The sequence below is a fragment of the Haematobia irritans genome, chromosome 3, assembly GCF_050003625.1.
Source record: "Haematobia irritans isolate KBUSLIRL chromosome 3, ASM5000362v1, whole genome shotgun sequence".
Lineage (NCBI taxonomy): Eukaryota > Metazoa > Arthropoda > Insecta > Diptera > Muscidae > Haematobia > Haematobia irritans.
Genome location: NC_134399.1, coordinates 31,625,434 through 31,641,716, shown reverse-complemented (window position 1 = coordinate 31,641,716; position 16,283 = coordinate 31,625,434). Strand labels below are relative to the sequence as shown.

Sequence of the window (16,283 nt, the reverse complement as noted above, 5' to 3'; positions counted from 1 at the left end):
ATGAAAAAATAAAACTTTGGTCGAAAGTGTGAAGAAGACTTTTGTTTAAGCTCATTCCTCATTAGTTTTCTTTACTGGAGAAACAATTGATTCCAATAGATTTACGAAATGACGTCCCATTGAAATAAGGGTAAAAAACAAACAACAAATCTGTGAATCTTCCAAAACATGGACTCTCTGGAAACCGGACACCTCTCAAAAGTGGATAGTTGTCTGGGGACATTTACTATAACCTATCATAAGTGAACACTTTCCAAATGTGGACAAAATATTGGCGGCCTTAGGTATCCACTCCTCAGAGGTTTCACTGTATTTAAATTTTTTACTAGGGATCTATTTTACAGTGAAATAGAGTACAAAAATCGTACAAAATATTCATTGATAATGGTTGGAAATACACATTTGATTTTGAAATAAAATAAGTCCCCAAAATTTGGGCCCAATGAAATAGAGCCTTTCGTTTTGGGTATATAAAGGGTGGTTAAATTGCAAGGGCCGATGTTGAATGTGAACCACACCTAAACGCCAAGTTTTTTTCCGAATTTTATTTGACATTTCTCTATTTCACACTTACTCAATTTGAACCATGGAGAGATACACAATCCAACAATGTGTTAAATGGTTCCAAGAAATGGCAACAGTGGATGATCAATTTTCTAAGAAAATAATCTTCAGTGATGAGGCACATTTTCACCTCAGTGGATTCGTCAATAAACAGAATTGCCGCATTTGGGCGAATGAGAATCCAAGAGTGATTGTCGAATGACCAATGCACCCACAAAGAGTAACTGTTTGGTGCGGTTTATGGGCTGGCGGCATCATCGGGCCGTATTTTTTCTAAAATGAGGCCGGTCAAGCAGTTACTGTGAATGGTGTTCGCTATCGTGAGATGATAACGAACTTTTTATGGCCCGAATTGGAAGATATGGATGTGGACGATATGTGGTTTCAGCGGGACGGTGCCACTTGCCACACAGCTAACGAAACAATGGCTTGTTTGCGCAACAAATTCAATGGCCGTGTTATCTCACGTATTGGCGATGCCAATTGGCCGCCAAGATCATGTGATTTGACATCGTTGGACTTTTTTCTTTGGATTTATTTGAAAGAAAAGGTGTACGTCGATAAGCCAGCAATAATTCAAGAGCTAAAGGATGAGATAATTCGGCACATTAACGGCATAGAACCTCCATTATGCCTCAGCGTCATCGAAAATTTGGACCATCGAATGAAGGTGTGCCACCGAGATCGCGGAGCCCATTTGGCCGATATTTTGTTCCATACATAATTGAGTAATACCAATATATCATAATAAAATAAAATAATTTCCTAAATAGTTTGTGTTTTATTCAAAATCAACATCGGCCCTTGAAATTTTAACCACCCTTTAGCAGTAAGCCGAATTTTAAATACCCACCACCATGAATCAAATATAATAAAGTTTCCATTGAAAACTCTTCGTCGTAGCGAGTTGATAATATATAGAACTTCAGGGGGTTTAATATATTCCTAAGCAGATCGTTTCAATCAGTACGCTTCCCAAAAATGGTTAATTTAAAGTGCCAGCCCGATTTGATTCAGGCTCACTTAGACTATTCAGTACCGAAGATAAATTTAAAGATTCTACCTAGGTTAGGTTAGGTGGCAGCCCGATGTATCAGGCTCACTTAGAATATTCAATCCATTGTGATACCATTGAGTGCTGCCCGATTCTATGGTAAGCTCAATGACAAGGGACCCCCTTGTTATAGCCGAGACCTAACGGCGTTCCACATTGCAGTGAAACCACTTAGAGAAGCTTTGAAACCCTCAGAAATGTCACCAGCAATCCACCGCTGAAAAACTTTTTGGTGTTTGGTCGAAACTCGGTTCGAACCTACGACCCTGTGTATGTAAGGCGGGCATGCTAACCATTGCACCACGGTGCACGCTCACAAAAAATCGCTTCTGTAACATATACTCCCAAACATATTTTGCTTCAAGCATATACATTTTTGGGTATTGCCCAAACATTTATATGTTTGATCTCTTCCAATATATAATATGTTTGAAAGCATATTGGTCTAAACAATATATGTTTGGGTAGTCTAAGTTCCAAACATTTTGTATTTTTGCATCCAAATTCAATAATGTTGTCTTCCAAAAAACAATATGTTATTATGTGAATATATAATATGTTTGGAAGCATTTTGCACCCAAAAATATCATATGCTTAAAAAAAATTCTCCCAAACAATATTGTGCTCAAAATTTTATTTATTTATTTATATATTTACAATCATAATGAATTATGAAAATAAACAGGTAATATAGGTGCTAACAACATAGGTTTTCGACCTGAATGCTCAAAATTTTGTTTCTGCCCAATTGTATATTCCCCCACATCTTTCTCACTTCCACGAGATTTTTTAGTTCTTAGCACCATTTTCTGTAATACAAACATTGTAGAAGAAATTATTCAATTGTATGATTTTTTTTATTTTAATTTTACCTTTTGCCGGACGGGGATTCGAACAGTGGACCACACAGTTTGTAAGGATCAAAGAAGTAGCTGATCAATTGCCCAAGGAAAAATAAAATGTTAATTTTGTAATAACAAGCAACAACCACCAACTTAATTCAATATCGCTCCCTGTTAAATAGCGCTCCAAGCTACTAAACACATATATGTTTATAGGCTATTTCTAAATTAATATATGTTTGCATCCAAGCATATTATATTTACAAACATTTTATGTCCCAAACATAATATGTTCTAACATATTAACATATATGTCCCAAACATGTTATGCTAGTTTATGAACATTATATGCTTGCACTCAAAAATATTGTGTTTAAAAATTTGTGTTCCAAACATATAATGTTTATAGCCAAACATATGAAAAACAGTCTTTTTCATCCGTGTGGCTCCCAAGATTCTATTCCGAAGATTCCACCTATTAAGACTAGATCAGATTCTGGATTTATAACAACCATTTTTGTTTGAGGTTTACAGGAATTGTCTTATGTAAGTGTGCAAGAAAATGATGATTTGAAATCAAAAATCTATAGAATTTTATCTAAACGTGGACCGATAGGCGCATTTTCGGTACAGGAGGATAGTGCCACTATTGAAAGCTGTAGCGTGATTACAACAGACATGGTTATATCGTCTTAAAATTTCTCCCAAATCAAGAATATGTATTTTCTATAGTCGGAAATCGATATTTCGATGTGTTACAAACGGAATGACTTACTTATTATACCCCCATCACCATTCTATGGTGGTGGGTATAAAAAGGCAGATGAAAAACGTATAAAATTCGTTTATTGACCTGTATATATAGGGAAGTCTACAAATAATTACGAACCGATATGAACTTTTGCGCGGTAATTAGAGAGTCAGAATTGAAATATGGGGGGTCGCTTTATATGGGGGCTATAAACAATTATGAACCGATATGGACCAATTTTTGTGTGATTGAGGATCGGTTTATCTTGGGACTATATATAGGTTAGGTTATGTTAGTTTGTAGATGGTGTCTGGAACTATATATAACTATAGACCGATGTGAACCATGTTTGACATGGTTGTTAGTGGCCATATACTAGCACAATGTACCAAATTTCAACCGAGTCGGGTTAATTTTGCTCCTCTAAGAGGCTTCGGTGGTCAAATCTGGGGATCGGATAATGTGGGTGATATATATAATTATGGACCGATATGATATACAAAATTTCAACTGAATCGAATGAAATTTGCTCCTCCAAAATGCTCCGCAAGCAACACCTGGGGATGGGTTTATATGGGGGCTATATATGATTATGGACTGATATGGACCACTTTTGGCATGATTGTTAAATATCATATACTACCATCACGTACCAAATTTCAACCGAATCGGATGAATTTTGCTTTTTCCAAGGGGCTCCAGAGGTCAAATCTGCACGCAGAGAAGGAATATGATCACCTCAAACATGTTTTAAGAGCAAAATGTTATTTTTGTATGGTGACCATGTAACATGTTTGTCACTAAAATGTTATTTTCTCGTCAAATATAACCTGCTTGCCGAAATCAGATATATGATTTCCGATAAAATAACATGGCTGCGAGAACCATGTTACATGGTCACGACCCAAAAATAACATTTTGCTCTTAAAACATGTTTGAGGTGATCATATTCCTTCTCTGGGTGTGGGGATCGGTCTATATGGGGGCTATATGTAATTATGGACCGATTTGGACCAATTTTTGCGTGGGCGTTAGAGGCCATATATCAACACCAACCGCACAGGATGAAATATGCTCCTCCAAGGGGCTACGGAGGTCAAATCTGGTGGTCGGTTTATATGGGGTTCGATATGGTCCATTTGTAATACAATCCAACATACATCAATAACATATACTTGTGCCAAGTTTCGGAAATAATTGTGATTTCAACAGACGGACGGACATCGCTAAATCGACTCAGAATTTCACCCCGGCCCAGGATATATATCCTTATTGGGACCTTAGAGCAACATTTCGATGTGTTATAAACGTAATGAAAAAGTTAATATACCCCCCATCCTATGATGGAGGATATAAAATCTACGAACAAATTGGCACACTCTTTATGAAGAAATATGAATTAAATGAATTTTATAAGTTTATTTCTTTCAAAGCCAACAATCATTTTATCACTACTTCATCGAAAATCAATCTTTAGAATTCACGGAAGAACCCGTTTTATCTACTACCTTTTTGCCTAGTTTTTGGCGTCATAATTGTGCCCTTGAATACATTATGTTTTTGAGAAGGAAAAAGTGCTCAATATTATGGTATTGAACTTTCTAGCTCGTTTTTACTACACATATTGAGGCACTAAACACATCCGTAATATTAAAGGATCCCGGAGCCAAATTTACGAAAACTATTGCAACAAAAGAATCAATTAAGCAGTGGCACAACACGTCAATAAAAATTTAACCCAAAATTTTCGAATGTATGACATTTAGTGGTACAACAAAAAAGTTTCACAAAACTGCCAAAGCTTAGGATTTTAGTGGCAAATTTGTCATTAAAACGGTAACACTGGGCTCAATACTCTTCCATCCGGAATTGATCTCACAATCCTAGTTTCTTGGATAAATGCTTAGAAAGAAATTTGTTTAAATACGTTTTATTTTATTTAAATTACTAAGAAAACTTCAAAGTATTTGTGAATTAATTAAATTTATTTTGAAATAATTATTACGTAACTAATATATGAATTACTTTGTTAACCCTTAAATGCACACTGTATCTTTTAAGACACAACGAGAAAAAACTTCTTACGTCTTAAAATTTTAACCGACTTCTATGAAATCAAGTTTATTGCAATTAAAATATCATAACATCATAACGCTCGGCTTAGAATTAAATTCTTAGTCAATTTTGCGATGTCCGTCTGTCTGTCTGTTGGTGTAATTTGGGTGCAAAGTACAGCTCGCAGTTTTAGTCCGATTGTCCTAAAATTTGGTATAGGGTCCTGTTTCGGCTCAAAGACGATCCCTATTGATTTTGGAAAAAATCGGTATAGATATAGCTGCCATATATATTTTTCACCGATCTGGTCATAATTGGCGTGTATATCAACCGATCTTCCTCAAATTCCGTACATCCGAATATTTTATGGGTCTCGAAAAACTTGCAAAATATCAGCCAAATCGGTTCAGATTTAGATATAGCTCCCATATATAGCTTTGGCCCGATTTACACTCATTTTTATACCCTCCATCATAGGATGGGGGTATATTAACTTTGTCATTCCGTTTGTAACACATCGAAATATTGCTCTAAGACCCCATAAAGTATATATATTCTGGGTCGTGGTGAAATTCTGAGTCGATCTAAGCATGTCCGTCCGTCCGTCCGTCCGTCCGTCCGTCCGTCTGTTGAAATCACGCTAACTTCCGAACGAAACAAGCTATCGACTTGAAACTTGGCACAAGTAGTTGTTATCGATGTAGGGTAGATGGTATTGAAAATGGGCCATATCGGTCCACTTTTACGTATAGCCCCCATATAAAGGGACCCTCAGATTTGGCTTGTGGAGCCTCTAACAGAAGCATATTTCATCCGATCCGGCTGAAATTTGGTATATGGTGTTGGTATATGGTCTCTAACAACCACGCAAAAATTGGTCCACATCGGTCCATAATTATATATAGCCCCCATATAAACCGATCCCCAGATTTGGCTTGTGGAGCCTCTAAGAGAAGCATATGTCATCCGATCCGGCTGAAATTTGGTACATGGTGTTGGTAGATGGTCTCTAACAATCATGCAAAAATTGGTCCACATCGGTCCATAATTATATATAGCCCCCATATAAACCGATCCCCAGATTTGGCTTGCGGAGCCTCTAAGAGAAGCATATTTCATCCGATCCGGCTGAAATTTGGTACATGGTGTTGGTAGATGGTCTCTAACAATCGTGCAGAAATTGGTCCACATCGGTCCATAATTATATATAGCCCCCATATAAACCGATCCCCAGATTTGGCTTGTGGAGCCTCTAAGAGAAGCATATTTCATCCGATCCGGCTGAAATTTGGTACATGGTGTTGGTAGATGGTCTCTAACAATCATGCAAAAAGTGGTGCACATCGGTCCATAATTATATATAGCCCCCATATAAACCGATCCCCAGATTTGGCTTGCGGAGCCTCTAAGAGAACAATATTTCATCCGATCCGGCTGAAATTTGGTACATGGTGTTGGTATATGGTCTCTAATAACCATGCAAAAATTGGTCCACATCGGTCCATAATTATATATGGACCCCATATAAACCGATCTCCAGATTTGGCTTGCGAAGCCCCAAAGAGAAGCAAATTGCATCCGATCCGGCTGAAATTTGGTACTTGGTATTGTTATATGGTCTCTAATAACCATGCAAAAATTGGTCCACATCGGTTCATAATTATATATAGCCCCCATATAAGCCGATCCCCAGATTTGGCTTGCGAAGTCTCCAAGAGAATCAAATTTCACCCAATCCGGTTGTAATTTTGAACATGGTGTTAGTATATGATCTTTAACAACCGTGCCAGAATTGGTCCATATCGGTCCATAATTATATATAGCCCCCATATAAAACGTTCTCCAGATTTGACCTCCGGAGCCTCTTGGAGGAGCAAAATTCATCCGATCCGGTTCAAATTAGGAACGTGGTGTTAGTATATGGTCGCTAACAATTATACAACAATTGGTCCAATCACTCAAAAATTGGTCAATATCGGTTCATAACCATGGTTGCCACTAGAGCCAAAAGTAATCTACCAAAATTTTATTTATATAGAAAATTTTGTCAAAATTTTATTTCTATAGACAATTTTGTCAAAATTTTATTTCTAGAGAAAATTTTGTTAAAATTTTATTCGGTTCACAATAAAATTTTCATCATTGTCAAAATTTTATTTCTATAGAAAATTTTGTTCAAATTTTATTCGGTTCATAATCATGGTTGCCACTCGAGCCAAAAATAATCTACCAAGATTTCATTTCTATAGAATATTTTGTCAAAAGTCTATTTCTATAGAAAATTTTGATAAAATTTTATTTCTGTAGAAATTTTTATCAAAATTTTCTTTCTATAGAAAATTTTGTCAAAATTTTTATTTCTAAAGAAAATTTTATTTCTATCGAAAATTTTGTTAAAATTTTATTTCTGTAGAAAGTTTTGTCAAAATTGTATGTCTACTTTGTCAAACTGAATTATATACGTATTGGATCGATCTTTTTTGATTTAATATATACCACGTATGGACTTACATACAATTTAGAAGATGGTGTTAGGAGGTTTTAAGATACCTTGCCATCGGCAAGCGTTACCGCAACTTAAGTAATTCGATTGTGGATGGCAGTGTTTAGAAAAAGTTTCTACGCAATCCATGATGGAGGGTAAATAAGCTTCGGCCTGGCCGAACTTACGGCCGTATATACTTGTTATTTATTCAACCGTCGAACGGAACGGACGTGTTTTTTAATAGCGGATAAAATCATCGTAATAAGTACCTACTACGAATTTCAAGTGTGGTGGGATATTAGGCCACCATGCAGAGAAATTCAAAGACATCCACTGGGTTGCTAACTTCAGGGCCCAGTGGACGGGTATCGACTGGAGTTATAAATTTGGGCAATGACCAAGAGTTAGGCCCAATTAGTCGATCTGTAGAACGGTCGACAGGTGGCGACAATTTGACAAGTCGAACCTTTTCCAAGGTAACGGCATCAAAAAGAGGTAATCCTTCACGAAAGAGATTCAAGGAACGCAGAAATGCTTTGTTTATCCTAAAGAAATTAGGATCAGTCGACCCAAGCACGTTGTCGGCTAAACAAAGCGATTCCTTAAAATGGGCTCAAGGAATTCTTGAGGCTGGAAAAAGGGAACGATCACCGGATGAGTTGCCATCCTCCAAAAGGGATCAACGATCGTTTGCCTCAGTTGCTAAAGATAGCCTTGTGATGGCTATCATAAATAAAGGAGCATTGGACGCTATGGTTCCAAAGCAAAAATGGGGGGAAATTGAGAATGCTTTGTCTGGCGTCTACTCACAGGTGCTGGAAAAGTTTCCCGGCCCAGATCCGCGACACCAAGAGGCTTGTTGGTATCAAGGACGATTTAAGCTAGTCGCATTTGAGGACCAGAGGTCTATAGAATGTTTTAAAGCTGATCTGATACTAATTGGTGAAGTTTGGGAAGGAGCTGCTCTAGAGTTAGTCGAGAAGAAAGACATACCGGCTAGACCAAGAGCACATGCGTGGATACCCTCCTAGTGCATATTTATACCCTGCGCCACACTGTGGAACAGGGTATTATAAGTTAGTGCATATGTTTGTAATACCCAGACGGAGACGAGATAGACACATGGTGTCTTTGGCAATAATGCTCAGGGTGGGTCCCTGAGTCGATATAACCATGTCCGTCTGTCTGTGAACACATTTTTGTGATCAAAGTCTAGGTCGCAATTTAAGTCTAATCGCCTTCAAATTTGGCACATGTTCCTAATTTGGGTCAGAATAGAACCCTATTGATTTTGGAAGAAATCGGTTCAGATTTAGATATAGCTCCCATATATATCTTTCGCCCGATATGCACTAATATTGACCCAGCAGCCAGAGTTTTATACCGATTTGCTTGAAATTTTGTACAAACGTAGCACTTAGTCGTGTTGTCAAGTGTGCAAAATTTGATTGAAATCGGTTCAGATTTAGATATAGCTCCCATATATATCTTTCGCCCTATATGGACTAATAGGATCCTAAAAGCCAATTTGGTTGACATTTTCCACAGGGAGTAGATTTAGCATTGTAGCTATACATGCAAAATTTGGTTGAAATCGGTTCAGATTTAGATATAGCTCCCATATATATGTTTTTCTGATTTCGACAAAAATGGTCAAAATACCAACATTTTCCTTGTAAAATCGCCACTGCATAGTCGAAAAGTTGTAAAAATGACTCTAATTTTCCTAAACTGCTAATACATGTATATCGAGCGATAAATCATAAATAAACTTTTGCGAAGTTTCCTTAAAATTGCTTCAGATTTAAATGTTTCCCATATTTTTTTTACTAACATTGCGTTCCACCCTAGTGCATTTGCCGACTTAAATTTTGAGTCTATAGATTTTGTAGAAGTCTCTCAAATTCTGTCCAGATCGAGTTATATTTAAATGTATGTATTTGGGACAAACCTTTACATTTGAACCAACACATTTGACGGATGTGATATGGTATCGAAAATTTAGATCTACAAAGTGGTGCAGGGTATAATATAGTCGGCCCCGCCCGACTTTAGTCTTTTCTTACTTGTTTTTTTATACCATTTTGCATATTATTTTTCCGGAGGAATCGGTGATCTTGCGCATTTAAGGGTTCATTTATAATTTTTTTATTTAATTTCATTTTTCCCCAGTTTCATCGGTCAATGCTTATATATGTTTTTTTTATAAAAATCTATTCTAACTAATAAAGTTAAATTATCTTACCAATAAATTTGTTAATAATTATTTTTATTAAAATATTTCATTCTTGTTAATAAATTTCTTTTTAACAGATTTTTCTTTTTTGCTTTCCTTTCAGAATTCTTTACAATGGCAAATAATTTTTAGCTAAAAAGAAAAACTAAAAAAAAAAAACAAAAACAAAAGAGAAAATATTTTCTACAATTGAAACCCTTTGAGCTGAATTTTAAACAAAAAAAACCACCTAAATGTCCGACGAAGTGCCTTCGGGGAGATTATCTCAAATCTTTGATCCATTGACAAATCTACAACAGCCCAGTACATCACAGCAGCAACGTCAGCAGCAAACGCAACAGGAACAATCATCACATTTTCACCAACAATATTCATTGCCCCGGCAAAGATCAAATTCCTCCTCACCTTCTCCCTCAACCTCGGGAAGAGCAACTCCAGCATCGTTGGGGGCTACCAGTGTGGGCAGTGGCGGTAGCAGTAGTAGTTCTCATCATCATCAGCAACAACAACAACCACATGGGCCACAACAAGCTCAATTTCATCAGCAACAAAGCTATCAGTACTTAACCCAAACTCACAACTATTTTCTAAGACCCCAAGATGGTAGTGCCACTAGTGGTGGAGGAGCTGTTCACAATTATTTGCATACTTTTCCTTCGGCTGCCAATCAAAGTCATTATTTCCAGCAGCAATATCAACAGTATGCAACACCCTATCAACAGCAACAACATTTGATGTCTCCCTTTATGCAACACCAGCACTATCAGCATCATTCACAACAACAGCAACATTCTCTACCCCCCTTATATGCCACATCACATTCTCTAAACTCTTCGCCCTTATTGGCCAAAAGAGCCATCTCATTTAGTGGCAATATGCCTATGAGTCGTCAACAAATGGAGTGTGGTAGTGGAACAGCGGCTGTTGGGCAAAGGTCTCATGCGGCGGTGGCGGCGGCTCAATCGACACCAAATAGTCCCAGGTTAATGCCACGAAGGACACAAAAACCACCGCCCATACCAGCCAAACCCACGGGTAATTTATCTGGATCTAGTGGTTCAAGTCCCAAAGATCCGTCACAAGCGAATACAGCTTCTTCGTTGGATGGTTCAGAGGCGTCTTGGCCTCATTTGTCGGCGTTAACAGAATATTTGGATGTACATCAGGTTAATAACTACTCACAAGGAGTACCAGAGGTAAGTGGGGGGATAGAATGCAAAAAATCTGATTAGTCATTAGAGTAGCCTGTGGAACAGGGTATTATAAGTACGGTAGCCACAGTTAGTAGAATTCTAGCAAAATTGGAGATTTTTTTATTGTTTGGTAGATTGGTAGAATTCTTGATGTTTTGATAGATTTTGCAAAATACTCCTCTTCAACTAAGAAGACTTTTGAAAAAATTTTCTATAGAAATAAAATTTTCTATGGACATAAAATTTTGGCTAAATTTACTATAGAAAAAAAAAATTGACAAAATTTTCTAAAGAAATAAATTGTTGACAAAATTTTCTAAAGAAATAAAATTTTTGGCAAAATTTTTTATAGAAATAAAATTTTAACAAAATTTTCTATGGAAATAAAATTTTCGCCAAATTTTCTATGGAAATAAAATTTTGACTAAAGTTTTCATCGAAATAAATTTTTGGCAAAATTTTCTATAGAAATAAAATTTTGACAAAATTTTTATAGACATGAAATTTTGACAAAATTTTCTATGGAAAAAATTGTTGACTTAATTTTCCATACAAATAAATTTCTAACAAATTCCTGTGGAACAGAGCATTATAAGCACGGTTGTCACAGTTGGTAGAATTCTACGAAAACTGATAAATTTTTAATGTTTGGTAGATTCGTAGAATTCTTGATGTTTTGATAGATTTTGCAAAATATTTCTCTCAACTAAGATGTACTTTACAAATTACCTCTTAAAATAAAATTTTGACAAAATTTTCTGTAGAAATAAAATGTTGACAAACTTTTCTATGGAAATACAATTTTGACTAATTTTTCCATAGAAATAAACTTTGGCAAAATTTTCTATAGAAATAAAATTTTGACAAAATTTTCTATAGAAATAAAATTTTGACAAATTTTGCCATGAAAATAAAATTTTGACAAAATTTTCTGTAGGAATAAAATTATGACAAAATTGTCTATAGAATAAAATTTTGACAATATTTTCTACGGAAATAAAATTTTGAGAAAATTTTCTATAGAAATACAATTTTGAGAAAATTTTCTATAGAAATAAACCTTAGACGAAACTTTCTATAGAAAGAAAATTTTAACAAAATTTTCTATAAAAATAAAATTTGGACAAATTTTTTTATGGAGCAAAATTTTTACAAAATTTTTTATAGACACAAAATTTTAACCAAATTTTCAATGAAAAAAATTTTTGACTTAATTTTCCATAGAAATAAAATTCTGACAAAGTTTTCTACAGAAATAAAATTTTGAAAAAACTTTCTATAGAAATAAAATTTTAACAAAATTTTCTATAGAAATAAAATTTTAACAAAATTTTCTATAGAAATAAAATTTTGACAAAAATTTTTATAGGAATAAAGTTTTGACAAAATTTTCTATAAAAATAAACTTTCCACAAAATTTTCTATAGAAATAAAATTTTTGTTGTTTTTTATTGCAACTTAAAACCATACATTGACTAAACTACAAGTGTAGCTTAACCCACAGAGGAAAAGAATGTTTGTCAAATTTATTTGGGCAAAGCCCTATAGACTGCAAGATGGTTGGATGGACGCACGTTTCGGAATTACCACATTCCTCATCAGCATCCTCTACTTGCAGCAAAACTATCAACCAATTATCAGAATAAATTCAAGCAGTTCATTAAACCCAACAAAAACCACACTTGAACCCTCCGAAAAAAGGTTTTACATTGATAGCCGGCTTATGCCCAAATAAATTCGAAACAAACATATCTCTTTTCCTATGCCACTGTAATAAACTGCCTGAATTTATTCTGATAATTGGTTGATAGTTTTGCTGCAAGTAGAGGATGCTGATGAGGAATGTGGTAATTCCGAAACGTGCGTCCATCCAACCATCTTGCAGTCTATAGGGCTTTGCCCAAATAAATTTGACAAACATTCTTTTCCTCTGTTGGTTAAGCTACACTTGTAGTTTAGTCAATGTATGGTTTTAAGCTGCAATAAAAAACAACAACAATGCTTAAAGAACAAAACCAACAATAACAAAAAAAAACGAAATAAAATTTTGACAAAATTTTTTATAAAAATTAAATTTTTTGTAGAAAAAAAAAATTTGACAATTTTTTTTGTAGAAGTAAAATGGTGACAACATTTTTTGTAGAAATAAAATTTTGAAAAATTTTTCTAAAGAAATATAGAAATAAAATAAAATGTTGACCAAATTTTTTGTAGAAATAAAATTTTGACAAATTTTTTTGTAGAAATAAAATTTTGACAAAATTTTCTATATAAATAAAAGTTTGACAAAATTTTCCATAGAAATAAAATTTTGACAAAATTTTCTGTAGGAATAAACTTTTGACAAAACTTCCTATAGAAATAAAATTTTAGCAAAATTTTCTATAGAAATAAAATGATGACAAAATTTTCTATAGAAATAAAATTTTGACAAAATTTTCTATAGAAATAAAATGATGACAAAATTTTCTATAGGAATAAAATTTTGACAACATTTTGTATAGAAACAAAATTTTCCATAGAAATACATTTTTGACAAAATTTTCTATAGAAATAACATTTTGACAAATTTTTTTATGGAAATAAAATTTTGACAAAATTTTCTAAAAAATACAATTTGAAAAAAATTTCTATACAAATAAAATTTTGACAAAATTTTCCATAGAAATAAAATTTTCTGTAGGAATAAAATTATGACAAAATTGTCTATAGAATAAAATTTGGACAAAATTTTCTACGGAAATAAAATTTTGAGAAAATTTTCTATAGAAATACAATTTTGCGATAATTTTCTATAGAAATACTATTGTGAAAAAATTTCTATAGCAATAAAATTTTGACAAAATTTTTTTAGAAATAAAATTTTGACAAAATTTTTTGTAGAAATAAATTTTTTACAAAATTTTCCATAGAAATAAAATTTGACAAAATTTTTTTTAGAAATAAAATTTTCCATAGAAATAAAATTTTGACAAAATTTTCTTTAGGAATAAAATTTTGACAAAATTTTCTGTAGGAATAAAATTATGACAAAATTTGCTATAGATATAAAATTTTTAGAAAATTTTTTATAAAGATACAATTTTGACAAAAATTTTTATAGACGTTTGGTAAAATTTTCTTGAAATTTTGGTAGATTAATTTTGGTACGAGTGGTAACCATGATTATAAGTTACTGCATATGTTTGCAACACCCAGAAGGAGACGAGACAGACACATAGTATCTTTTGCTTAATTGATCAGGGCTGTCCCCAGAGTCGATCTAGCCATGGCAGTCCGTCTGTCTACCCAGCAAAAACTCCTATTACCAGGTATGAGTACAAGTATGCCTGCGCCAAATTGGTAACAACTTCCTCGTACATATATCAGTAGTAATACTTTTACACGGGCCTGACATTGGAGGAAAGTACTTCCGTGCAAGCATACCAGCAGTCGAAAAATAAGTACTTATTCGCATGCATACCAGCTCTCCAAAAATAATATCTTCACCATAAAGATACCCAAAAAGTGCCAGCTCACCCCTGTTGTTTTGTAATCCAACACACTAACATATACCACGCTCCACGGCATGGATATATTCAATGATGTTATTTTGTAATATAAATTATGTACTATACAGCTTTAGAAAACAAAGGTATATTTTATTAGCAATTTTTTCTGAAATGTAATTTGGCATTACTTATCGCTACTATTAACGGTGCCTACTGTAGAGCCGAACCCGGACCTCAAGATATGATTTCGATTACCGGTATTAATAGAAAGAATCACTTTTTGCCTACACAGGTAAGTTATTATTTTTAAATCCCAGGTAATACTGCAAGTAGTAACTTTTTGATTACCGGTATTACTGAAAGAATCACTAGTGCTTACCAAGTTTTTGCTGGGTATGAACATCAAAGTCTAGGTGGCAATTTGAGTCCAATCGTCTTCAAATTTAGCACATACTCGGATAGGATGAGTGCAGCAAATGTGGTACCGGCTGGTAATGTGGTATAATAGTTTTTTCTCTATCTAACAACATACGAATAACTAAACCAAGCTGAATAGATTGTGGCTGTCAGAGAATGAAGCAATCAAATATCAGCAACTCTTTCTTTGTGCCTTGTAAAATCGCCACTGCTATGTCGAAAACTTGTAAAAATTACTTTTCCTATATGTTTTATACGTATCTATCGAGCAATAAATTATAAATACACTTTTGCGAAGGTTCCTAAAATTAGCTTCAGATTTCAATTTTTCCATAATTTACTAAGATTCTGCTCTGCCCCAGGGCATTAGCCGATTTAAATTTGAAGTCTAGAGATTTTCTTAAACATTTTGTCCAAATAGGTTAAGATTTATATAGTTGTATATGGGAACAGAACCCCAACAAATTTGAGGGATTTCAGATAATAGCGAAAATGTAGATTTACAAAGTGGTGCTGGGTATAATATAGTCAGCCCCGCCCGACTTTAGACTTTGTTTTTATATATTTTTTTTTTTTTCTGAATTTACTTCCAGATCAATTGGCAAGAACGTTGTTTGGAGTTACAATTGGAATTACATCGTTCGAAAAACCAAGCTGGTCGCATACGTGATATGTTGAGAGAAAAGGTGAGTACAGACAAATATTTTGGAAAATTTCATAAAAAATAGGAAATTTATTTCACATTGGTTGGATACTTAGGCAGATACATTGCCTTTGGATTCTTTGCTATACTATCTAAAAGTTTAACTAAAAACTTAGCTGCTAAAGATTCGACCATCAGAGTGATGCCGGCCCATTTTTGACGGCGACGGCTTATGGCTAAAGATTACGAATTATATAAAATATTCAAATCTTCATAGTTTTGGTGTTTAATTGGGTCTAAATTAAATTCAAAGATTATTTTTTATCGATTAAATTAAAAATTCCTTCTTAACTTTTAAAGATCAAGGGTTTAATTGAATTTATTTCAAAAATATTATATCTGAAATATTTGCATAATTTTAGGCTGGACATATATTCCCTTGACAGCGATCTTGTATGAGATAGAAATTTGATCACACCTAGGGAATTGGATACGTAAACTTAATAATTTTTCTGGTCAACGGACGGGATTCTGAAACAAAATTGACAAAAC

The 16,283-nt window shown here is 34.1% G+C and overlaps 1 protein-coding gene across 1 annotated transcript in view; it reads left to right on the top strand.

Annotated features, from left to right (window-relative positions):
• Positions 1–15,895, top strand: part of LOC142230826 (uncharacterized) — a 142,892-nt gene extending 126,997 nt beyond the window's left edge. Inside the window, exons 2-4 of the mRNA XM_075301450.1 lie at positions 10,091–11,183; positions 15,682–15,774; positions 15,848–15,895. Coding sequence (XP_075157565.1) covers positions 10,221–11,183; positions 15,682–15,774; positions 15,848–15,895 — 1,104 coding nt within the window. The 5' untranslated portion in view covers positions 10,091–10,220. The remainder of the gene's footprint in view (positions 1–10,090; positions 11,184–15,681; positions 15,775–15,847) is intronic.
• Positions 15,896–16,283: the final 388 nt, after the last annotated feature.